Source organism: Mirounga leonina, unplaced genomic scaffold (assembly GCF_011800145.1).
Source record: "Mirounga leonina isolate KUSES-001 unplaced genomic scaffold, KU_Mleo_1.0 Mir_268, whole genome shotgun sequence".
NCBI classification, from domain to species: Eukaryota; Metazoa; Chordata; class Mammalia; order Carnivora; family Phocidae; genus Mirounga; species Mirounga leonina.
The window spans coordinates 4,493,219-4,520,101 of NW_023270649.1; the positions used below are offsets into that span (position 1 = coordinate 4,493,219).

Genomic DNA, 26,883 nt, shown 5'->3' on the forward strand with positions numbered 1-26,883 from the left:
TCTAGAGGTCAGTTCCACAAATCCCATTGGCCCTCTGGAGGTCAGCTTTGCAAATCCCATTGGCCCACTAGAGGTCAGTTCTGCAAATCTCATTGGCCCTCTAGAGGTCATCTCTGCAAATCCCATTGGCCCTCTGGAGGTCAACTCTACAAATCTCATTGGCCCACTAGACGTCAGTTCTGCAAATCCCACTGACCCTCTGGAGGTCAGCTCTGCAGATCCCATCGGCCCTCTGGAGGTCAGTTCTGCAGAGCCCATTGGCCTTCCGTCACCATCTGCTCAGCAGGATCCGTCATCTGTGCACTTGGGCGGCCTCCTGGCTTTGGAAAGTGAGGCTCTTGGTGCCCCCTGGACGTGAGCTCCCCAAGCATGTTTATCAGGCTTTGTGCTCAGCACTTTCTAAAGAGTAAAGGATACAGTTCCTACCAGAGAGCCAAATAGTGTGTGGTTAAAGCCATAGACACATTAGGGCCACCAGGGACATAAAGTTAGAGCCATCTAATCATCTCTCTTCCCGTGTCTTGTACGGGTGGCGCTCTTTTTAAAGTTACTGCCTGTCTCTTCCTCCATGACTCTGTCTGACCCATTCGCCCACCCTTTGGACACGCTGCATAGTTGCTGTGCTCGGTCCCAGACTCTGCTCTCAACTGCCTTCATTCCGGGTGCTTTGTTCTAACAGATTCATCCTTATCTTCAACAGTGCATGCTTTTCTCCATTAACCAATTTTTGATGGTATGTGTGCGCTGCATGAATGCACATCTGGAAAGCTTCACGTAAATCACAGTATCAGAAAAACCCAATGACGAGGCAGGAAGAATAAAGGAAACGTGTACGGTGCACATTTTCCTTTCTCTTCCATTCCTATGCGAGTTTCCAGTAAAACTGCATTTGTGGCAAAGTAGTCCATTTTCTGCAAAAAGGGGTTTTGCATCCTTAGCCCAGGGGTGTAAAGACTACAGAGTAGGGGACGGAGAAACAAGGGGAAGGTCACCGGGGCAGGACCAAGGCACATCTGGCAATCCCAACAAACATTTTGCTGTAATATGTAGCTGTAAATGCATTGTGTGGGATATTGATTCTGGTTCTCCAAATTAATTTAGTTCATAAATCATTAACCTCTGGGTTTCATAAACTCTGTAGGAGTGTTACCGTTTTTACAAAGCCCAAAGCTTAATTTCACGTTCTCGGGCTTCGACGGATATTATTATTATTTTTTTTTTTAAGATTTTATTTATTTATTTGAGAGAGAGAGAATGAGAGACAGAGAGCATGAGAGGGAGGAGGGTCAGAGGGAGACGCAGACTCCCTGCCGAGCAGGGAGCCCGATGCGGGACTCGATCCCGGGACTCCAGGATCATGACCTGAGCCGAAGGCAGTCGCTCAACCAACTGAGCCACCCAGGCGCCCTCGACGGATATTATATTACCTTGAATTTACATCTCGAATTAAAAGGAATCGATTTTAATGCTGTTTGAGAAATCCTTTCCATAAAGAAAATAACATCATAAATTATCCAGGAAATCAAGTCCCAATTAATTCAAACAGGATTAATAAAACATGTGGGCGCATTTTAATAATACCAACGTTAGCCGCAACCACCAGTGTGAGAATGAGAAACGTTTATTGACCAACAGTCCATAACCTGTGAAATCATTTGGTGATATTCTGGTAACTTATTGAAGCGTTGCACATGGATTAATGAGTTTACGGGGAGGTATTTTTATCATGTGTCGTTTACAGGTGAGAAAGTGAGGTTTTGAGGGGTGAAGTAGCTTGTGCGTGATTGCCCACCAGCCAGGATAGAGCGGCACCTCCATGAGCTGGAGGGATATCTGGACTCTTGAATACCTGTTGCTTTTAAGTCAGGACCTACTCAGGGCTCGTCAGAAGATCGGGTACGACGGTCCCCCTATAGAGATTTATTCCACCTGCTTGAATTAGTGGAATCAGTGAATCAGATTCTGTGAAGTCGTGTGTTTAGAGCACAATGCATGGTGCCTGGCTTGCTCAAAATGCTCAACAAATACTACGATGACTACTTATTATTGTTTCCCAGATGTGTGAAACATCTTTGCTTGAAATGTGCATATTATGCCTCATAATCAATGTGACCTTCAGTTTACCAGGGTGTAGCTTCCCTGCAATGTCTGCCGAACTCCAGGGCAAAGCGCTGGCTTGATGGGGAGATCTCAAACTCTTGGAAATAGTTCATGGATGAGAAGAAAGTCTGTGATGAAAAAGTAAACATGAATTCACACCATCTTTTAATACGATTGCTACTATAGCTTCTACTTGAGATGGTGCGCTCTGGACCTCACACTCTCCAGAAGAGTCCGTCTGCCCAGAGCCTTGGTAGGAACAACTGAACTCTCCCCTAGGAGCTTGAGATCTCCCCATCAAGCCAGCCCTTCACCCTGGAGTTCGGCAGACATTGCAGGGGAGCTGCACATAAGGAAACCTGAAGGTCACACTGATTAGGAGCAAAACCCAAGAGAGGAACTCGGTGTGGTGTGAGCCAGGGTGCCCAGGAGGGCTTGACTCTGTGATGTACGTGCAGGGTGTCCATGAAAGGAAACAGAATTTTCAGTTGTGTACCTTCAGCTTTATGGATGGTAGAACCCAATGCCAAAAAACAAACAAACAAAAAACCCAGTCCTAAAATAAAAGTGAGTGTGGATGGTGTGGTTGAGCATCACAATAACAATTCAACCTTGCACACCATGACACAGCCTGGATAACTCCCCAGGGCAGGTTCAGCCGGTGGCCATTCAAAAGAGCAAAGGGCTGCCCCCAGAGCCCCCAAACCTTATTTTTTAGCAGACAGTAAAGTGCAGGAAGTACAACGGCCCGATCAAGAGTGGGAAGACCATATGCTCCCTCTGAGCAGTGCCCTTGAGAACAGTTCCCCACCAGTAGTTGGAGCCCCTGCTGCCCAGGTCAGCCCTGTGATGTTTAGGACCCTAGGGAAGCAGTGACCTCAAGCACGCACTCGGCGTGGCTTCCCCTGGCTCACGGGTGTGCCAGCGTTGGGTTTCCTCCCACACACGTGTGTGATTGCAGTGAACAGACACAGTGACACTGTTCTTCTGCATGCATTTTCCTCGTTGACGCAGGAGAACACCGGTGAGCTCACCGGGAATGAGAACGAGCTGGAATTATTCAGATTATTTCCAGCCAATGCAATGTCCTGGGGAAAAAAAACAAACAAACAACACAGGTTATTTTTAACCCAAGAAAATCTTGGAGTTGAGCCATGAAAGCACCCCAGATGGTGAGAGCAGATGCAGGTGCAGGGGATAAATCACACATTACAACTGTGATGAGGGCAGAGACAGGCTTAATGGAGGAAATCACAACATTATCATAACAACCAGGTACAGCACAAAATAAGGATGCATTTCCCAGAAACAAGGGGAGCTCAGACAAAAACTGACTGGAGCGAGAAGTTCCAGCAAAAGTGAGCAAAGGGTTATCTGTAGAAAAGCAACACTGAAATCCTAGGCTTTTCCATTTCCTAACTGCCCTAATAATCCCGAGTCTACGTTATTATGTTTCTTTCCTGGGTGTAAAAGTTAGGTGTGAAATTGAAACTGTACCCAAATCTCAATATTGTTGCAGTTCCTGAAATCCGTAAAATACCAACCATGTCCTTTTATTTTATGTTAGTGTTTATTAAACATTTAGCCACATATAAGCTTTCTTCTAAAAGTATGGCCTTCAGACAGGTGTCATTGAGGAGTGTTTTAGAAGTTCCGAAGGCCCCAGATGTACTGAATCAGAGTCTTCATGTTAACGTGGTTCCCAAGGTGATCGATCAGCCCATTAAAAGTGGAAGAACGCTAATGTGTGGTATGAATGCGCTAAGGAACCTATGTTCTAAATACAAGGTCTTGATTATTAGTGTTCATCACCCAGAGGAACGAAAAACAAAATACCTACATCAATGCCTAAAGCAGCCTAATCACTGTCTTTGCTGTCACATTGGGTTACTTTCCCATAGCTTTTTGCAAAAATGATGAGGCATGTCTTCTAAACATGTTTTGAGGGAAATTTTCATGTTCCCTTGGGAGATGTGAAAGTCAGTGAGGTAATGCAAGGGTGATCCCCACGTTAATGGATATAGTGAGTCTGATTGAATCGAAATCAAACAAGATCTGGCACTGGGCGTGTCCATGGATATCTCACCCATGGCGGCCAGGGAGGGAGTTATCTTTCTATTAAAGGCCTTGGGAGGGATGGTCCCCGGCTCCTCCAGAATCCACGTGTGGCAGCCAGGCTCGCAGCAGTCGCTTCCTGGGGAGAGCATTCCAGCCCCTTTTCTCTTGCTCGGTCATTAGTGACAGCGGAAGCCGGCATCCTTCTTTCATCACTCAGGCATGGATATACAATGCGGGGGTGTTCACCCTCTTGCCCCCACTTCCTTAGTGTCTGAAATCATCCTGCAAGATTTTGATGTTCGGAGCCTCCTTAGACCTTCACATACAGGCACCATGCGAATAATCGAGACCCAGACTGCATTTCAGGCAGTAGCTGTGTTAGATCCGAGTCTAGTAAGGCAGAACGCCACAACGTCCATTTACCTTTTACAATATTTTGCTTGCTCTTCTCTAAAAATACCCTCACAAAACAAAAGTCATAACAAAGAATTTCAACTCTCCCCTCCACACCACGGAAGCCAGCGCATCATATTCGTATCTCTGGTGACTTAAGGAGGGCAGATAAAGGGCGCCTGGGTGGCTCAGTTGGTTAAGCGACTGCCTTCGGCTCAGGTCATGATCCTGGAGTCCCGGGATCGAGTCCCACATCGGGCTCCCTGCTCGGCAGGGACTCTGCTTCTCCCTCTGACCTTCCCCCCTCTCATGTGTTCTCTCTCATTCTCTCTCTCTCAAATAAATAAATAAAATCTTTAAAAAAAAAAAAGGAGGGCAGATAAATAATCCAATCCCAGGAATTTTATTTTTGCTCATATACTGTTTTTTTATGTGTAAGCTTTTGAACTTGATTTTATACTGTAGATAACTCATAGGCTTTCCAGTGCCCCATCTGGGGGAATCTCTGAGGTCCATGTCATAGAGAAGATCAGGACCAAAGTTTTGGAAATCTTGTTTTGGAAGGAAGTACTAGGTCAGGTTTACCTGAATTCAATGGGCATTGCTTCCAACCAGAGATAAAATAAATCTATCTGTACATTGGCTGATATGTCCTGATATATGGGATGTTGGCTATACTTCTAGTCCTACATAAGCCAAGAAAGAATTGCCTCTTTAGGGCCACTGACAGATTTCTCTGTGCCAGTCAATGATGGATTTGGGAGAGCACGAGGACACAGGTTAAAGCCAGCTTTCTAGACCAATTCCAAGCATTGCACATGCCCGATGGAGAGTCCCACCACTAGGGGCTATAATTAGCTACTCTCATTTATTTATCTTCAGCTTCCAACCCCAGGAGGATTATTTCAGTTCCACCATTAACCTGTTGATCAGATAAAACACTAAAATAGTTTTGGGGGGCCTTTTTAGGGTTTCTTTGTGTTCCCTGGAGTCATGTTGAGTAGGTGGAAATTTTCTTAATTATTCATGTTTTGTGGCTGCTTGAGACATTTTCTTTCCTTAATGAGCACAGTGCTTTCAAAAGCGTAAATAGTTACTTCACAGCATTTTGCTCCAATATTTTGTCTGAGCTGACCTACCTCGTAGGAGAAAAGAGAAAGCCAAATCAGCTGAAATCACAAGTCTTCAATTGGGCAAGCCCATTTTTTAAGCCCATTGTAAGAGCTAGGGTGCATTGAGCAATCATAGTGGGACCAGTCTTGGGCTGTTTGGGATGAAATTCTCCTCCTTTGGTGCCTCCTGGCAGCACTTTAACTATTTCACATTATTATCTCTGACTTAGAAGCAAAGAAGCCCACTGAGCACTCTGGGGACCTAGGATTCAAACCAGGTCTGGTCCTATTAGAAGCCAGGAGGCAGAGCTTGAGTACTTAGTTCTGTTTGATAGCTTCTTTCTTGAGCAAAACGTAGAATTTGGCGTGTGCATCGGGAAGCCTTCTGTCTCCTGCATGGAGTGCCACCGCCTGATTCTCAACAGCGGCTTACCACTTGTTTGTAGAATGAATAAATGGAATGAAGGAACTCTGTTGAATTTAGGCTTCCTCCGGAAGCCACATTCACACCTGGAGAAGGAAGGAGCCACATTTGTACATTTCCAAGTTGTGTCCCTTCAGTGTACAAAACTCTGGTCTGAAGTTCTTGTTTTTTTTGATAAGCTCGCTCTTGTCCCCGGTTAAATAACAAAGTGCTCCTGAAATGGCTTATTTTCTGTATTTGTTTCATTCAGGGAACAATGTGCGAAAGCTTTGGAAATAACACATTTCATTTATAAGCTATCCTGCGGCCCACCATCGGTAATTCAGAACTATCATCCTGTATGAATTGGTATCATTACACCTTGAGAACCTTACCGAAAAATAATATTTGTGGACCTCTGACTTACAGCACACTGCTCTGAAAACAAGAATAATACACCAGCATTTGTTCTCATGGGAGATTTCCGTTCAGAATTTTTAGGAGAGAAATATGTTAGACCTTTATGGGATCAATCTTATGAAAATTTAAACAGTTAATGGACTCTGGGCTTTACAAATAAGATTCTGGCATAAGACCTAAACTGTATGGGATCCAGAGTGCATCTTTTGTTGAAGAAAGAACACAAAGGAAATCAGAAATCTGACAGTTTCTGCACACATTGGGCCAAATACTGTATGGTTTGTAGATGCATGGTGACCTCAGCTAGATTCCCTTGTTATTAATCCCAGCCCAGCTGTATAGGGCATTTTGATGAAAAAGATGAAGTCATCACTCTAGGCAATGAATGAGAAAAATTGATGGGGACAAAGTGATTATCTTAACATCGTCATTTGGAGTACTGGGATTTGGAGGAAATGCCCCCGGGGAAGGGGGGGCATGTTGGGATGGGGAAAGATATAGTATGTATTTCTTTTTTTTTTTTTAAGATTTTATTTATTTATTTGAGAGAGAGAATGAGATACAGAGAGCACATGAGAGGGAGGAGGGTCAGAAGGAGAAGCAGGCTCCCTGCCGAGCAGGGAGCCCGATGCGGGACTCGATCCCGGGACTCCAGGATCATGACCTGAGCCGAAGGCAGTCGCTTAACCAACTGAGCCACCCAGGCGCCCTAGTATGTATTTCAGTAGAAGGAGTCCGGGTAGTAAGTGCCACCACAGGATCATCTGGAGATGGAAAGAGCCTGCCGGGGAAATGGTAAAAAGGAGTTGTAGCTAGCTTGAACAAAGAAAACGGGTCTCCAGGAGGCTCTGAGGCCCCGGCCCTCAGCACAAAGCCCACGTTCAGTAGGTGCTTCCTAATACGTGGTTGAATATGTGGATGAGGGAGTCTGGGATGGGACACTGTATCTGAAAAGGTGCTTTTTAAAAAGTAGCAGGCTATTTTTTGAGCAGTTTTAAGTTTACAGAAAAATTGAGTAGTAAGTACAGTTTTCATCTTATCCCTTTCTTTTGCACACAGTTCCCCTTACAATATCTTGAAATAGTGCAGTACATTTTTTGCAGTTGATGAACCAATGCTGATACATTGTTACCGACTAAACGTCATAGTTTACAGTAGGGTTCACTGTTGGAATCCTGCATTCTGTGGATTTGGACTGAGGTATAATGACATGTGCCCGCTATTATGGTATCAGACAGAATACTTTCATTGCCCTAAAAAGTCCCCTGTGCTGCCTATTCACCGCCCTCTCCCTTCCCCGTCTAAGGCTGTGGCAACCACTGATCTGTTTACTGTCTCCATAGTTTTCCCTTTTCCAGCACGTCGCGTAGTTGGAATCCTATAGTATGTGCATTTCCAGATTGGCTTCTTTCACCAGACAACAGGCATTTCAAGTTCCTCCATGTCTTTTCATGGCTAGATGGCTCATTTCTTTTTAGCGTGCATAATAATCCATTGGTGGACTGTAGTTTATCCAGTCTCCTACTAAAGGACATCTTGGTTGTTTCCAAGGTTTTGACAATTATAAATAAAACTGCTATAAATATTTGTGTGCAGGTTTTGTGTCCATACAAATTATCACGGATGGCACATTTAAAACAAAGTTTCTTGGGGCGCCTGGGTGGCTCAGTTGGTTAAGTGACTGCCTTCGGCTCAGGGCATGATCCTGGAGTCCTGGGATCGAGTCCTGCATCAGGCTCCCTGCTTAGCAGGGAGTCTGCTTCTCCCTCTGACCCTCCCCCCTCTCATGCTCTCTCTATCTCATTCTCTTTCTCAAATAAATAAATAAAATCTTTAAAAAAAAATTTAAAAAATAATAAAAAAAGTTTCTTATATGAAAGGTGAATTATATTTGAAATGGAGGTGCATGGTTGCACACCCTTTTGCAAAATACTAATTACAACACAAGGAAGTAAAATCTTCAGTCCTCTGCTAACTGCTTAGTCTGTATTATTTTACTTAGAAACTGTTGTATGAGTCAAAAGGGGCATTTTTCCTTCAAAGTATAAGTGGGGGTTATATTGTCTTATTTCTGCTCCCTACTTTAACTCATTAAACTAATTATCATATTCAGAATGATACAGCTTAAATTAGTGTTAGAGCCAAATATCCCCAAGCACACAGGTGATTTGCTTTGCTGTACCAAATAACACCACAATCAACATCTGCCTGATAATGATTTATCATGGGAGACAAATCTAAAATGGCCCTCATGCATCTTATTCCTTGGTTCTGAGTCTGGCATTTATGTATATGGTGTGGCTTCTTGGAATGTTTATTATATGAGTTTAAAAACTGAGAAAGATTGAACATACCATAGCCGGTGGCATTGGCAATCAAATAGCAAAAATATGTCTTGTAACAGATGATTTGGGTTTTGCTTTTGCTTCAGAAGTCATCTGTGCCACCTCTGTGGAGAGTTGACTCTGCAGCCCCTGTCCTCCTTTTCTGGACCACATAGGTAAAGGTGCAGCCCCAAAGCAGAGGGCTTGTACCCACTGGGGCATGACCTATGTGCCGGGTAGGATGTGCTCATATTCACTTATTATCCCTGCTGCAAGGGATACCTGGCGTCCTTATAAAATTTCAGTTGCTGTGGGTTATCCTGCAGTAATGAAATGGTCCCCCTCCCAAATTTGGTTCCCATGTCTAGACTAATGATGCCACACCTACAGCAAGAGTCTATGAAAAGGTTTATTACTCACATAATGAGGCTTTCTGGGGGTGGGAGAGCAAGGTTGCTCCCAGGCTGGTCTGAAAATAGCTTGAGAGCGATGGGAAAGGAGAATGATTGACCTCTCATGGTGGGAGGAGGCAGGGACTGGGTGGGGCATTCAGGCAGGGACTGGCATAGCTTGAATCTCCCACATCACTGCAGGGGGCAGCACCCAGGCTTTCTTATTGACTCATTGGGCACAAGTCAAATAAGGACTGGAGAGGCTTAAGAGCTCTTCGCAGTCAAGCATCAAAAGTGGAGTCAGACCCTAATACCTCAGAGTGTAAGTGCATGCGTTAACTTACGAAATTAAACCGGCAGCATATGAGTATATGGTTCTCCGTGGAGATTACAAATTGTGTTCCTCTAGTTTGACCCTCATTTACTTCTGATCTGACAGATGACAGCAACGTCCTAATCAGATCATCCATATTTCAGCCCCTTCTGTCTTCAAGCAGCATCTGTTTTTTTTCTTATGGAAAATTTAGGCATAAAAGAAAGTAGACAGAAAAGTGCAGTAAACTTGCATGTGTCCCTGATGTGCATTGAACAGCCGTGAACTCATGCCTAATCTTGTTTAATCTATACCCCATCCTCCCTTCCCTTCTTCCTCTACTAATTTGAAGAAGACAAGCGGCTATGATACCATTTTATCCAGGAGTATTTCAGTAGGTGTCTCTATTTTTCTCCCCTTATATGTTGTTTAGTGCTCTGTGATTCTCATTGAGTCCATCCAGTTAACTATGTAAGGTTTTCGAATCTGGCCTTTGGAATAAGGTTTAACCCTTACTTCCTGGCTCTTCAACTTCCTAACAGTGTGAGCTTGAGCAGGTCACTGTCCTTACAGAGCGCAGTTCCTCCCATCTGAGAAAGGAAGCCTACACTGTTTACTCACAGGGTTTCAAGTGTCTAAATAAGAGAGTGTGTAATAGTCATTTGCGGGCAGAGACTGCTCAGTAGATGGTACCTGTTACTCTTACTGCTTTTGTCGAAACTGTGATTGTGTTGAAGCATTGCTATGTGGGCGGGTAGTATACAATCTTAGGTGTGGGGAATAAGATGTGACAAGAAAAAGGAAAGTAGAAGGAAAAGGATTCTCTCCCTCCATCTGCCCCTTCCTCCACCCTCGCTTTCTCTCTCTCTCAAAAATAAATAAGTAAATCTTAAAAAAAAAAAAAAAGAAGAACATTGATGGTTTGGTGTTTTGCACTGAATAAGGGAAACTGGTAGACTTCTTTATATCTTCAGAACCCATTGCACCTTCCTCTAAGTGGGTCATGATCTCAGGGCCTGATTTTCCAGAATGCTTTCTCATGTCTCTGTACAGAACCACTCCATAATGCCTAGAGTTGCAAATGGTGCTTCTAGGTGACGCTTGGTTCCATGACTAAACCTTCTAAGAACCCTGCCACAAATGGGCTTTCTGATTGCATTGCATCCCTCTTGGCATCAATGTGGGTTAGCTGCCGTGTATGGGAGCATTTCCTTCTCATCTTCAGAGAAGTCAAGAGCAAATGAGCTCCCTTTCTTTTGTAAAGATGGAACTGTATTAAAATTGAACATTTCTCCCCTTCAGGGCAGATCTTGAATGTTCTCGATGAGTTGAAACTGGCTAATAACACCCTCGTCTACTTCACCTCGGATCAAGGAGCCCATGTGGAAGAGGTGAGCACCAAGGGAGAAGTCCACGGAGGCAGTAACGGAATCTATAAAGGTGAGGAATCTGCCGACACCGGTAAGCTCTGGCCTCCCAGCTCACCTGCTGGGCACTTTGCCTTGATCTTTGAGCTTTGATGTTGTCCCTCTGCTACTTCGCAGTATACAGGACCTGACTGCGTTGCAGGCATTGACCAGGGAAGTGACCATGTTGCCGTTTCTGTTAACGGTCCCCACGGAGATTAAAAGCACACTTTGTAGGTCAGGACATTGGAATGAAGGCCTGTTCACCCAGGGTAAACTCAGCCTCTATACTGGATAGCTGGTTAAAACAATAAAGCTGTGTATTACCTTCCTGTTGCCACTGTGACAAAATAACACAGACTTCTGGCTTAAAACAACATAGTTTATTAAAGTGATTGTTCTGGAGGTCTGAAGTCTGGGATGGGTCTCACTGGTCTAAAATCAGGGTGACAGCAGGGCTGTGTCATTCTGCAGGCTCTGGGGAAGCAGTTGATTTCCTATCTTTTGCAGCTTCTGGAGGCCACCTGCGTTCTTTGGCTGGTGACCTCTTCTTTCATCTTTAAAGCCAACAGTGCACAAGTCTTTGGACCTCCCTTCCTCTCTCTCTCTCTCTGACCTCTGTTTCCATAATGTCATCTCCCTCCCTCACTTACTCTAACATATGGTTCCCGAAGGACTGCTCTGATTCTACTTGTCCCACCCAGTCATGCAGCTGATTTTCCCTTTTCGGAGTTCTTAATCTCATCTTCAAAGTTCTTTTGCTGTGGACGGTCTCAGAGGCACCAGTTCTGGAGGATGAGGCTGTGCCCCCCTTTGGGAGATGGTTATTCTGCCGACCTCGATGTGCAGTAGCATTTCGGGCTCATGCTTCGTTCCCGACACAGCCTCAGCTAAGCCACCGCCAAGACCGATCAGACTAGTCGTTGGGGATGTGAGGTAGTCCAAAGTAGATCAGACCCAGCCACTGATCCCAGGTTCCTTGTAGCGTGCGCACATGGTGAATACAAGACATACGTATCTCATTGCGATAAAAGGCGACCCATTCCACAGACTTAGACGACAGGCCCACAGGGGCATATCTGTGCGAAGGGTTAGGACACCCACCCGAATCTGCGGTGGCTGTGGGTTTTTGCACCGTGGGGCAGGATGAGTGGAGGTGACCATGGTGACTCATCGTGTCCCAGGTAGTGGGGACCACCTCCCTAAGACAACAAGATGTGTAACACCCAGGAAAGCAGGTGACGGTAAAATTTCCCTAGCATAAGGTGAAAAAGTGCTTGATTGCCCTTTTATATTCTCTCATATGGATGTTTCAGAGATTCCCAGGGATGCAGGGAATCCGAGTTTACCTCCAAAGATATGAAAGGATAATAAATAGGATGCTTTGGTCCATTAATTGGTTTAGAAATATTGATTGGGCTGTGCATCTGGCCCTGGGCCTGACGCAAAAATAAATATAAAATGTGGTCTGTGCCCTGGAGGAACTCAGGGTCAGCCGGTGGTTGGGTGGGTGGGTGACTGAGTGTGTGGAATCAGGAAACCAAGACCGTGGAATTTAGTAAAGGCATCAATATTTATAGGCACAAGAAATAGTGGTGCATACGACAAGGAGAGCCTCAGGAGGCCCGGGGGCCCCGGAAATGTTTGCAAAGTTGGCAAGCCTGGAAGAAGTTAGCCACGGTGCGTGCTTGCTCTCTTGTTCTGCGTCTAGCTCTGCGCATACTCAATACCGTAGCACTGGGGGTGAGAAACAGCACCCGGCTTGTCCCGCAACGAGAAGGAGTTGGATCGCTCTGCGTCACAGAGCAGCGAGGCAGAGAGGTGGAGAGAGGGTCGTGTGTTATCTGTCCCAAACATGCCTACCATGTACTTCTCTTTACACCTTCATATGTGTGTCTGCCGTCCTCTTCAGAGCACCTCGGGGCAGGGACCTTGCTCACACGTTTGTTTCCCTGGAACCTCGGACAGAAAGATTCCTGTTGAGTGCCCGTCCGGATGACCTTCATAGGATGTGCACGGCCCTTTCCTTTGCTTGCCGTTGTTACCTGGGCAGAGCACGGCACGCAAATGCTGTTTGACTCAGGTCGGGTGAATGACCCGTCGTGTTTCCTCGGCACAGGATTAACCATCCCCGGCAGCCCCTCTTGCGACCAGCCCTCCCTCTGTTCATCCTCTTATTTTAGTGTAGGGAGAAGTGAAAACTTCTACTCCCGTAGATTAAGATTAGGTGTATCGCCGTATTTCAGCGAGGTTATGGCCTGTGTAGAGAGAGTCGTTTTTATTTTATTTTAGAGATGACAGCGTCTCTAAGGATGGAGTGATGGGTTGTATCGCATGCACGCATTCAGCCTTTTATTTATTCTTCCGCTGAAGGCCTGCGACGTTCCAAAGTAGGTAAGCGGCTGCCGGTGAGACACATACGTAAATCACAGTAACGGAAGCGGTTACAAAGTAATACGTGATTTAAGAAAGTCACATTATGACTGCCGTGAAGCGCGTCGGTTCAGGGAGATGACCAGATGACCCCTGGCCGATGGATCTTGGGATGCGTGAGGAGCAAGACGAGATGGGCTTAGCATTTCGCTGTGACAGTTGACTCTCCTGGAGATATCAGTGGTGTGGGTCGGAAAGAGTGTCAGGGGTCCCGAAGGATGGTCGCAAGCCAGGGTTATCATAGAACCCTAACAGCATGTCAGGAGCTACTCCCTGATTTTCTTTTTTAAGAGGAACATATTGGATGTGTGAGCAGTGTTTTGCTATTTCGCTTGAGTGCTAGAAATACTACCAGAGTATGACGCTGTGTTAATATCTCAGCCACGTTGCTGTGGCAAAGCATTATCCCTTTGTCAGATCGAGGTGGAATCAGGCTTACAGGGCAACATTGTTAAAAGGCGGCTGCCCTAAAAGGAAGATATGGTTTCCTTCTAGCCGTAGGAGACGACCAAAGACTCTTCTCAGTGTCACATCTCGTTTTGTAAAGCTGTCAACTCCAGCACGCTCGTACACAGAGGAATCGCGCTGTTTAAACTCCCTGATCAAAAGAGCATCTTTTTCTGAACAGTTAATGATTTTTAGTCTCAATCTAAACCTCTCGGAAAGATCTTTAGCATATGAGTGAGTGCTTCTACCCTATTACCCAGTCAAGTCGACTTGCCTAATGGAATCTGCGGGTGAATTGGATAGAATGGCTACACTTAAATCATCCTTCTCCAGAATTCAACACGATCTTCCTTTTAGTCGTAGGGACAGAAGATCCCTGTGGTAGTCTTCATTTAAAAAAAATAATGTAATATTATAGGGGTAAAGGAATAGTGACACCATTAATACTTTCTCTCATTTTTGTTTTTTTTTTGAAGGAAATGTGTTTGCAGCATGAATCTCCTGATTAGATTTAGAGAAGGGTAAACCGTGTTGGTCAAAAGGCATCAAAGGAAATTGAGAGATAGAAGTAGGGTCCAGTGTGGACTTTGAATATGACCCTAGTGAAATTGTAGCAGTCTTGGCAATGTCTTCATCCTAACAGATCCTGATACATTTACTTCTGAGAATCTCCTAAATCAATTTTCCTTCCACTGTCCACGTGTTCTGAATGATTGTGTCAACCTAATAAACCTAGCCCACCAAGTAACAATCCGTGTTCCCACCATAAGAATTCAGGAAGCATTGCCTCCGTTAGTGCTTTTAGTTAATCTGACAGCGTTCCCATACTGAGCTGTTAGGATTTTCGCCAAGAGCAAGATAAATAAATGAACAACAAAATGTCAGAACGTTTACACTGGCCTGTGACCACATATAGCGGATAAATGTAAAAATTCCAGCAGGGCTGTTAAAATATTGAAAATGTGCACATTGCTAATTTGAGAGCGGGGATTGGGAATCGGTGCTTTTAAAGGAACAGAGGATGTACGATCTCCCTGCGATCCTGTACTGTCTCTGGGATGCACAAGTCCTGGCTCTCCGTTTGTGTAAATGTTCCCTGGGCAGGTGTTGGGTCTGTGGTGGAGGAGTCCTCAGAAGGCTCTCTTCATTCTGCACACTCATCTGGACCAGAGCTCAAGGCAATAGTCCTGTAAATAGTGGTTCTCCCATGGAAGGAGCGGCTGGCCCCACTCTGCGTCACCTGATGTCTAAGTCAACGTTTGAAGCTCTTAGAACGCTTCTTGTAGAGATGGGTGTAAGCAAACTCTTGGAAGCTTCTGCTCCACCATCAGTGCCGGCTCTTCCTACTCCGTTGACCTACCTCTCAAAGGTGGGGACCTCTGGGGCTCTGCCTTGAGTCCCCTCACTTCTTTACCTACACACTCATGCTCTGGGATCGCACCTTCCTGATTCTTCTTTGTTGTCAGTTCACTCTCCACCCAGGCACCTGGATGAGCTTTAATACACATGCGCTCACTGTACCGTGCTGAGTTTCCTAGGGCAGCCACAAAGTGGATGGCTTACGAACAACAGAAGGTTGTTCTGTCTCACTTCCAGACACCAGAAGTCCTAAATCAAGGGATCAGCAGGACCATGCTCCTTCTGAAGGCTTTACTGGAGAATCCTTCCTTGCCTTCTGCTGGTTGCTGACAATCCTTGGCTTCCCATAGCCTGTGGACACATCACTCCAGTCTCTGTCTCCTCTGACTTCTCAACTGTTCTTCCTTTCTTAAAACACTCTACTATATTCCCACCCACTGAGAATGAAATGTGAGGTCTGCACCTTGGCAGTACACAGTCCTACCATGACATAGAGCTGCTTTATCTTCCTCATGCCTGTCTGCTTTTTTCTGGGGTCCCCCAGCATTTTAATCTTGTTTTCACTGTAGGGCCTCTCCATTGGCAGTTCCTTCTGGCGGGAAGCTCGTCCCCTGGTCTTTGCATTGATTTGATCTTTCATTCCCGCGTTGCCTCTGTAAGATCACCCTGGAGATCTCCCTCAATCAGAACTCAACATACCAACTTAGTAAAATTTCTTGTGCATCTGATATGTTGTCTGTTTATAATTTTGTGCTCATGATCTGTCTCCCTTCTTATAATGTAAATCCCATGGGAGCGGGGATCTGGGGTGCCTTATTCACCTCTCTGTCTCTTTGCTACAATAACCACATTGTAGGTGTTCAGTAGATACTTGCTGAATGAATAGTGAACATGTCCCAGATTTTTCTTCCTTCTGCTCCTGGTACCATACCTGAGTATCTCCCCCTTTCTCCCCTAAAATAGCCTCTTTTTGCTGGGACCAGAATAACTTCCCTAAGATTTTCTTATAGTCGCGTTTAGAGTTTTCTGCCTCTTTCTCAGAGCAGAAAAGTCCCTGTAGTGTTGGAAAGAGAACGGTTAGATTAGCTCTGGCTTCATTTCCATTCCTCTCTCCAATCAAGGTCATCCTGAAGGAGGCTCTCCCCCTACCTCCCTTTTACTCTGCCTAAACGTGAGTAATAAAGGTCAATGGGATGGGTAAATTAACTCTATTGACAGCGTCTGCATAAGCATGGGGGTGGTGGAAATCCTATTTTCCTGAGCCGTTCAGGAACATAGACTTCCCCCACGTGCAGAAAAAGGCTTTCCAAATTCCCTGACGCCCGCGTCTGAGGCCCTCCCATTCCTGGCATCTCTCCTTTACCTTAAGTGTGGATTCCAAAAGCAACCAATTTGGCTCCTGTCTGGGCGGCTTATGAGTTGCTTCTTATACTCCATGAATTTGGCGTGTCGTGCCCTCATGCAGTAACACAACTTTCAGAGAGCAGTGGATGCTTTTGTTGGAGGAAAAAACAAAAAAACAAAAACAAGACCAAACAGCAAGAGGGTTGGGAGTTTATTAGAAGGTGGTTATGCAACATGTAGGTTCTGACTTCAGATTTTGACAGGTATTTTCATCAGCTTCCCCAGAGTAGGCAAAGTAGCCCTGTCTTGCTGATGTGGGTATTTAGTGTGCCGGGAGGCATCTGCAGCCTTTTCAGCTTTGAAAGAAGACCGCATTCTGTCTTCATTTCTGAGTGTGCTCATTCAGTTACATTCGAGCAACAAGCACTCGTATATTGACTCTGTACAGTATGCTAAGCGTGGGGCTAGCTTCTAGGGCATGAAGGCCAAGGAGACAGGGTCCCTGAGCTCTTGTAGCTCATATTCTAATGCTGAGATGCAGATCTACAGAGATAGTTTAGAATAACGAACTAAAGGAACTCTTGGGAACGGATGCTTAGAGGTAGTCAGCCCAACCTGGACTTCTGAGAGCCTCCCAGGGAGAGATGACCTTTTGCAGGCTGATGTTTTTAAGTGCTGGCAAGGAGAGGAGAAGTGAGGAATTCATTCTAGGTGGGAGTGAGATGCTTACGGTGAACAGAAAAGTAGCTTGGCCTTTCTAGAGATGGAAGACTAAACCAGGAGTGTCAGGGGATGTGGCTCATGAGATACCCCACATCCAAGTTAATATGTCCAATAGGGATGTATTAAAAATAACTATTGCCATTTGGGTAGTAGTTAAAATTGTGTGTGAAGAATATCGCCCAAATCCAGTATAAGGAAAGGGTAGACGCATGCAAATAATAAACTGAGGAATGACTGTGTATCCAGTCCCTCATCTTTAGAGCTGGAATAATATGGTTGTTATTAGAGGAATATCATGAAGAACTTTTGTGAGGATTAACAAGTCAGTGCATGCAAAGTGTTGGCAAATGTACTCAGTACATGCAAGGCATTACTGTCATCCATGAGAATACAAGATCTGTGATGGCATACGTGTTGTTTTACTCACTTCTGTATCCACAGGACCTACAACAGTGCCTCACTTCTGACTGAATACATAAGTGGAAAAAAAATTCTTGAGCTTGGGTTCGAAGGATACATAGTTTGAGTAGATGAACACGGGACTGGAAGACCTTGGTAAATCCACTGCTGTTTGGTTGTTGATTGTGGAGACAAGGAAAGACATCCATGATGGGTCTTGTGTTTTTGGCTTACGTGGTTGTGTAGATAGATGGACATTTCTCTTGATGAATTGAGACTCATGGGCAGAGAGCTATATTTGGTTGGCAGGTGGGGAGGTGTATGAGATGGTTTGGTGTAAGAAGAGAGTCAAGGACCACGCCCTGAGGAACTCTTAACCTAAAAGGTGATGTGGACAATGATGATATCATAAAGGCAATGTTGACAGAGTGATTTGGGAAATAAGAAGAAAACTAGGAGAAGAGAAGATTCAGGGAAAAGCATGAATGGTGAGTGGTGCTAAAATGGCCAGTAAGATGAGGACACAGGTCCATTTCATTTATTACCCACATGATGCTCACAAGTATATTTTTAGTGGAGAGGTGTGGGGACAGAGGCTGGATGGATGGAAGGGTGGGGGAAGGGGAAAAAATTCTCACGTTCTTTTAAGAAATTTTCTGTGCAGGGAGGCAGGCTGTTATAAGCAGGACTTGGTTGTGGGAAAGGTTGGAGCATATGTGATGATCAGGGGTAAACTTCCATAGAGAGCTAACGTACAAGGCATCACTGAGAAGCTCCAATTGCTGAGAAGATCAAGATTTATGGGGAACAGATACATTTTTTGTTGACAGCTGGTGTCTTACTGGGGACATGTCAACTCAAGTCAGAGTTTATACGGGGGTCAGTGTTTGGGCAAGAATATGATGGACAATGGTGTATTACATGATCGGAGCCAATAGTCACAACCACATAGATGGGATAAGTTTAGCAAGCACCCCGAACACTGCCGTGCCATTTGGAATGATTGGGACCGTCCCCTTAAGCAGAGAAGAGACCTGCCGAATGATCAACATCTTAGTGCCGTGACAGAAGGATTTCATTGCACTGTTTTCATTTGGTAGAATGTATGGCCGTGATACCACAAGGTTAAATACCGCAGTTTGGGCCCATGGTTGCAGAATCCATATCAGGGGGCAGGGTTCGTGGTTGGAGGATGGGTGTTTGATTTACTCACGTTTGAGCCGGAGCAGATGCAAGTGATGTGGTCTACTGTGGTCTGTGCGGAGGGAGTCTGAGGTTGCATGGCGGCAAAGTGCAGGACAGTGGGAAGGATATGGTGGTGGTATATAAACTGAGCTCTGGGCAGGCGGGGAGTTGGGGTCTTTCATGGTAATGAGCTCCTTTTCCTGGATGACATGCAAGGTGAGGCTCTCTTCTGAGTTTGGTAAGACTCTGGAGGAGAGAACTTTTGGAATGCAGTTGATGAGGGAAGTGAAAAGTCCTAGCAATGTTAACGGACAAACAGAACGTTGGAAATAAGAATTTCTCATCACACTCATCTACAGGAGAGCCTTTTTTTTCCCCAGCCATACTGTTCACTGATTCATCCATTATTTCATTCATTCAAGAAAGAGATTGGCCACTATAATTTGGAAAAGATGATGCTGTGGACGTCAGTTGATTAAGTGCTGAATTAGTTTGTTTTCAAGTGCTTGTGGTCCTGCTGGGATGATGAGATGTGCACAGAATTGATCGTCATGATTGTCAGGCATCCCATAAACAAGGAACTGGAAACATACGAAGGAAATGGACAGTAGGAAAACGTCGCCTGCAGTGGTGGCCGTTGGGGGCTTAATTCAATAGGAGGGGCATCATGTTGTCCAGGCTTTCAAGGATGTGTAGAATCATTTGGGGGTTGGCAGAGCAGACATCCAGACACAGAACTTTCCAGAAGGCAAGATGGGACAAGCTGTTTCCTGTAGCACTAAAGTGAGACTTAGCTCAACCAAGGTGTGATGGTGCAGAGGTGGATCAGTCCCAGGACATGGTTCGCTTTACATTCTCGGGGAAGATATGTGCTTTAGTTTTTCGACTCGCAGGAGATAATAAGAAGGTGCTCAGCTGAGTGAAGAAATGCATTGTTAGTAGGAGCCTCACTGACATTTCCACTCAATACTATAGGATTTAATATCGTGGAATAAGGTTGGGTGAGTCACTCACCTGACAGCACAATCTAAATTCAGAATAAGGTTGGGTGAGTCACTCACCTGACAGCACAATCTAAATTCAGTAACTCAGGGCAGGGCTTAGGCAACTGTGGTGTTAGGGATCCACAAATGGAGCCCGATGCCTGATTTTGTAAATAAAGTTTTATTGAAACACAGCCACACTCATTCCTTGATGTGATGTCTCAAAATATGACAGCAAAGGATGAGTGTTGGGAAAGCAATTATGTTGACTGACCCCTACACAGACGAGTTAGCAGTTTGAGGTCATGTTCCTTAAGGAATTACTCTTTTCAAACTGTGTCAATTCATTTTAAGCGTGTTTTCCAAAGTTTTACCCCTCTTTGAGCACTGACATCAGGAGACTGTTGCTCTTTATTTTGCCATCAGAATAGGTTGATAGAACGCAGATCATTATTCTATCGTATCTCCCGTCTGGCATGAATAAATTAAGGAAAGAGTAAAATATAGCATCTTGGGTGAGAAAGCATTGAATGCAAATTGCACCCTTTGGGGTTTGCATCAATCCAGAGAAATCATGTTATGCAGACATGGAGATGCCCAAGAGGAGAAAAATGGCCAAGAATGTATTTCATAAAACTCTGCACCCTGATCAAGCATTAGAATGACTGTCATATACTCTTGCCACTGAAAGTGATTTAACCTGCCAGGTGGCAGCATTAGAAAGGACAAAAATTGAAGCCTGGTTCAGAAGCAGCTGTTCCTGACAACAGTCTGGTAATAAATGGTAGAATTTTCTCTGCACTTGCTTGGAGAGACTGATGAGCTCAGCCATCATACCTCTGTGACTTCCCATCATGGCAAAGGACCATCTAGATGAGAGACATGTGACTTTGACAGTTACTTGACCAGATTTTAAATTTAGACCTTGCTTCTTTTCTTTGCTCATACATTTTCAGAAGAAAAAAAAAAATCCAGATTTCTTACCCTGTTTTTCTTTATTTCTCTTGTAAGCTGCCTCCAACTTTCCTGCACTTAATTCTCCTTCACGACTTAAATCAAGACTCTGTTGAGTCAGGGCGGGTGTTCTAGGGACCCTCCTGTGCTGTTGACTCCCAGTCAGAGGGATCTGTGGGGTCATGTGAGTTGTCCTTGGAGACTTGGAGTTTCTGTGGGGTGAGATCCTTGTTCATACAGTTGAGATCCAGTTCATACAGTTCATACATCCTACAAAGCTCACATTTATTTGTGTTCCCTGTGGGATTCTGAGAATCAGGAAAAGCTAGGGTTCAGTAGCCCCGATTTTGGAGCTCTAGTTGGTTCTATCGCTTGCTTGCCATGTCCTGTTGGCCAGAGATTTGCCAGCTGTGGAATGGGGTACCTACCTTACAGAGGGCGGTGGGGAAGGAATGAGTTAATATCTGCAAGGAGCTTGAATCGTTCCTGGAACATGGGGCACTCCATCATTATTCCTGGTCGTTATAAGTCGTTGCTTAATAAATACTTGCCAAATGAATGGAGCTCAGCATTCGAGCTCCTGTGAACTTCATTCAGGGACAACCGTAGCAACCATAGCAGTTCCTGGGAGAGCAGAAGTGTGTACTGCCCTTTTTAAGTCCGACGGGTGCATTTTGCACATAGCCCTTTCCAGGGAATGAGGAATGAGACTCAAAGCTACACCATCTGACAAGTAAGGATATTTGCTCATGAACACATGCCTGGAAATGTGTGATCATACTTTATCAAACATGTTGTTCCCTGGGGAGAGTGTGCACGGATGTGTTTATCATCTGTTAAACAGTTTTTAATTTTTTTTTTTTTTTACCATTGCTGTTGTAAAAAAACACTCCTTTTACAGCTTTAGAAAATTGGGTGAGATTCTGTTTGTTGGTATATTTCTCTAGTTTCTGAATATAAATTCGTAACTGTAAGATGAGAGACTTAGGTTATACACAGTGGGTTCGTATTTTCATACAAGGTGTAAGAGTTCGTCCCGAGTATGATGGTTTGTCTTCCGAAAAGTAGCTGGGGATGACACTGTACCTGGTCCTGCCACCCGTACATGCAAGTGGTCAGTGGGTGGCTGGGTTTGGGGGCTGCACCACACTGGATCCCAAGGAAATCCTGTGCCTTCCTTGAGGGTGCTCTGAGCATTGCACTTGAGCACAGGTAAGCCCCTTCCCTGCACCCACATAGAACTCTTTCCGCCAGGGGGCTGTTCGTGGCTTGGAACTCTCTGGGGGATCTTGAATCTTTGGCAGGGTGTGACGTCTTGAGGGTCTCTCGAGGAGTTTTGTTTTGTTTTCCAAGTGGTTATACATCTCAGAGACTTCTCTTCCATCACCCGGAGGCCTGGGACCTCAGCAAATTTCCTAGAGCAGAACAGATCCCTGATGTCGGATTCATGATAGATACGTACCTCGGACAAGCCTGTGGATTCCTGTGGCACCGTCTACATTGTGTGTGTGTATGTGGACATGTGCACACGCCTATATAAGTGGATAGGCATTTACAGAAATGGTAAGAGAGATGGAAGAACCATTCCGTTTTCTTATGACAAGATTGAGTCATATTTACAAAATAAAAGCAAGTATTTCCATTGCTGGTTTTTTCAGCTTTTTAAAACTAGTAAAAATTGTACACAGTTAAGATACACAATTCAAAACTGGGGATGTGTATACATTGTGAGATGATCAGCACAATCAAGTTATTTAACTTAGCTGATACTTCACATAGTTACCATTTTTGTCTTGTTGTTGTTGTTGTTGTAGTGAGAACACTTGAGATCTACTCTCTCAGCGTAGGTCATGTATACAACGTGACAATGCGGTTTGGTTAACTTGTAGTTTCTTGTTGCACGTTCAATCCCAGAACTGACTCTTCTTGCATAACTGAAACCTTGTACCTTTGACCAGTATCCCCCCAATTCCCCAACCCCCTCCTGGTGGCAATCGCCAGTCTACTGTCTGCTTCCCTGAGTTTGACTAGTCTCCATTCCTCACGTACGTGAGATCACACAGTATTCATCGTTCTGGTGTCTGGTGTATTTTACTGAGCATAGTGCTCTCCAGGTTCACCCATGTCGTTTCCAATGGCAGGACTTCCTTCTTGCCTATGCCTGCAATTCCACTGTGTGTGTGTGTCTATATAATCCCACATTTTTTCTATGCATTCATCTGTTCACGGACATTTACTTCCATATCTTGGCTGTTGTGACAAAAGGTAAGTGTCGGTGAGGATGTGGAGAAAAGGGGACCCTCGTGCACTCTTGGTGGGGATGCAAAGTGGTGCAGCCGCTGTGGAAAACAGATGGAGGTTCCTCAAGAGACTGTGATCCTGCAATTCCAGTTCTGGGTACATATCCAAAGGAAATGAGGTCAGAATCTTGAAGAGACATCTGTGGCCCATGTTCATGGCAGTGCTATTCTAAGACACGGAGACTCTAGCCAAGGCATGGGAGGTTTGGCACGTCTCAGGCCCGCTCACATGCGGATTTGGAGCTAGTTGTCCCTTTGCCTTCACCTGGGGAGCCCCGGGAAACCATCCTTGGGACATTGCCTTTCTCCTTCAAGAGTACATCTGTTGACTCTTGGGAACATAAAAGAATGTGCTCAGTGTCCCAGTTTTTCTTAAGCCTGTGGTTCAGAGTTGTCTTTCTGAATTTCTAAATCCAGCCCACCTGTGGCCCTCTTCCAACGTTATACAGGCAAGACAGCACTCTCTCTTGCACCAGAGGTGAAATTGTATTGAGGAATTGTGCAAATTCAGACTTTGGTGTTGAACAAAGCTTTGTATCTGCGCTCTAGCTCACTAGATCAGTGACCTTCAGCACGTAATTTTGCTCAGCCCCCTCAGGTGTATGTATAGATAGCCTCCATCTATAAATTGGACAGTAAAGGTAGCACCACTGTGGGGTAGGTGTAATGATTTAATGAGATGAAATGCATATCCTCGGCCATCATATTTTTCTTCTATAGATGGGGAGTCATGGTAGTGCCCTTGTGAGGGAGATGTAAGGATTTAGTTAATGAAATGCACATCATAGTCCATATCACATCATATGTGATCAGTTAAATTTAGCCATTAGAAACAGCACATATAGGGCACCTGGGTGGCTCAGTCAATTAAGCGAATGACTTCGGCTCAGGTCGTGGTCTCAGGGTCGTGGAATCGAGCTCCGTGTCGGGCTCCCCACTCAGCCTGGAGTCTGCTTGTCCCTCTCCCTCTGCCGCTCTCCACCACTTTCTCTCTTTCTCAAATAAATAAATCTTTAAAACATTTTTAAAAAACAGTACATATAAAACCCCGTGAAGTAATCCATATCATTTTCCCTGATGTCATCTAGAGAATGCAAGTATTTAATCAACTGGGGAACCATCTCTGTGTATTTAGTATGGTTTTTACTTTGGAATCAGTATAGATTGACAGAATTACAAATATTAAAGATAGTTTCTGCTTTCCCTGTACCCAGCTTCCTCCAGCATTAACCTTCTGCATAACCACTGTTATCTGTCAAGAAATTAACATTGGAACATCACCTTTAACTGAACTATATATTTTCCACTAATGTGCTCTTTCGTTTCAGGATCCAATCTGCAACGCCACATTGCACCTAGATGATACATTTTTAAAGGATTCTTTTTCGTTATTGTGGTATTTTGGTCTACCTTCTTCTTTATTTCTTTTATGTTAACCAGTGGGGCAATAAATATATACTGTAGCCATTAATTAAACAAGATCTTTATGTTATGTAGCAAACTTCCTTTGTTGTTCTTAAATTAAGTGAAGTTCTACGAACTTGATCTAGTAGAAGGACAGTCATGTGCGTATTCTATCAGCTTGATCCCAAAGAAGGATAAACATCTGAAAATTATATGAGGTTTATCTAGGATAGTCTTGTATGTATTGATTTCGTTGAAGAATAAACACATGAAAGTTCTCTGAGCTTAATCCCATAGATGGAAAAACAAATGAAAATCCTATGAGGTTCATCAAGAAGGATAGCAGGTACATATTCTGTGAGTTTGAACTTGAAGAAGAGTAAGAGTTAAGTCTATGAGTTTGATCTAGTAGAATAGATTTTTTTTAAAAATTCCATGAGTTTAATCTAGTAGAATAATAGGTGAAAATTTTATGAGGCTTATGTGGTAAAAGGAAGGCATGTGCATATCCTGTGAGCTAAATCTTACAGAAGGAAAAACAGATGAAAAATCTGTGAGTTTGATCCAGTAGGACAAGCAGCTGAAAATACTACAAGGTTCATCTAGTAGAAGTATTCGCATGTGCATAATCTGTGAGATTGATCTCGAAGAATAAACAGATGGAAGTCTATGGGCTTGATCTAGTAGGTGGATAAGCAAGTTTAAATTCTGTAAGCTTGATCTAGTAGAAGGATACATAGATGAAAGTCTATGAGCTTGGTCTAGTAGAAGGATAAGCAAATTTAAATTCTGTGAGTGTGGATAAGCAGGTGAAAATCCCATTATCTTGATCTGGTAAAAAGGGTAAACAGGTGCACATTCTGAGTTTGATTGAGTAGAAGGATAAGCAGGTGAAATGCCGTGAGCCTCATCTACTATACGAATAAGCAGGTGAAAGTTCTATGTAGTTGATGTCACAGAAGGATAATCAGACTAATTCACAGGTTGTGATTCCTCCTGTAGCTCAGTCAGCTGTTGACAACTTGAATAAATTATGGCAAAGTGTTTGAACTTCCCTATTCTTTGATGTGGTATCTGTGATGCAAGAGTAACAGTATTTGTCAGATAATTACCTTAAGATCATGTTGAAAAGATTTAGTGCGATACTTTTAACTTCTCGTGGAGGCCGTTCTAGAAACTGCAGACTATAATATGAATTTATGTGTGAATTTTCCCTGATGTCTGTGCATACAAAACATTTAGTGCCTGAAGTTTTAAGATCTTGTTTATAAGAGTTCAGGCTGTAATCGTGAGCTACAGTTCATTCTGCAATGGTCAGAAATCAGTGTACCATCATCAAAAACCAGCATGACAAAGTGAAGCTTTGCTTCAAGATCCCTTGAACCTCTGTCTCCGGGTGTCCATTTTTTAAGTTTCGATGGCATTTGCATCCTTTGTTAACCATGCCTCGTATTCATGCTTTCTCTCCTTGCTATGTATCTGCGTTGTCCTTCAACTTTCTTCATCTCACTCTTTATTTCATTCTTTTTTCTAAAGTCTGAAAAGGTATTTTCAAGGAGTTGAACATCCATTCTCTCCCTTGTTTCCAGCCTGACATCCCATGGTTATTATTCCTGTGGTGTTCAGCTGTGCTTAGTGCATTTTAAAGCTGTGGGGAAGGACTTTCTGGGAAACCGTCTGGTTTTACCTCTGTCTGTGTGCTTCCTGCATGTTCTAGACACTGGATGTGGCATTTGCGATAATTCTACCTAATACTCAACCGGATGTGTTGGGGATGTGAGGCACGGATGCTGGCGTTTTCTTTTCCTATGGCTGCCCTGAAAATGATCGCAAATTCGGTCGCTTGGAACAACACAGATTGATTAGTTTATAGTTCCAGAGTGCAGGTGTCCAAAATGGGTCCACCTGCGCTAAAATCAAGGTGTTGACAGAGCTGTGTGCCTCTGTAAAGGCTCCGGGGGAGAAGGTGTTTCTGTGCCTTTTCCAGCATCTAGAGGCACCTGTATTCCTTGGTGTGGGGCACCTTCCTCCAGTTTCAGGGCCCGCTGCATAGCATCAGCCAGCCTCTCTCTCTGCCCTGATTCTGAGTCTCCTGCTTCCCTCCTCCCCTTATAAGGACCCTTGTGATCACACTGGACCCACTCAGATAATCCAGGGTCATATTCCAGATTATGGTTCACCTGTAAGATATACCGTATACCTGCTTCCCTCCTCCCCTTATAAGGACCCTTGTGATCATGCTGGACCCACTCAGATAACCCAGGGTCATATTCCAGATTATCCTGGGGATATGGTTCCCCTGTAAGATATACTCTATACCTGCTTCCCTCCTCCCCTTATAAGGACCCTTGTGATCATGCTGGACCCACTCAGATAACCCAGGGTCATATTCCAGATTATCCTGGGGATATGGTTCCCCTGTAAGATATAC

At 44.4% G+C, this 26,883-nt stretch overlaps 1 protein-coding gene across 1 annotated transcript in view; it reads left to right on the forward strand.

The window, feature by feature from the left end:
- STS (steroid sulfatase) overlaps positions 1-26,883 on the forward strand; it is an 81,053-nt gene that overhangs the window by 32,656 nt on the left and 21,514 nt on the right. Inside the window, exon 6 of the mRNA XM_035029675.1 lies at positions 10,818-10,955. Within this exon, the coding sequence (XP_034885566.1) occupies positions 10,818-10,955 (138 nt within the window). The remainder of the gene's footprint in view (positions 1-10,817; positions 10,956-26,883) is intronic.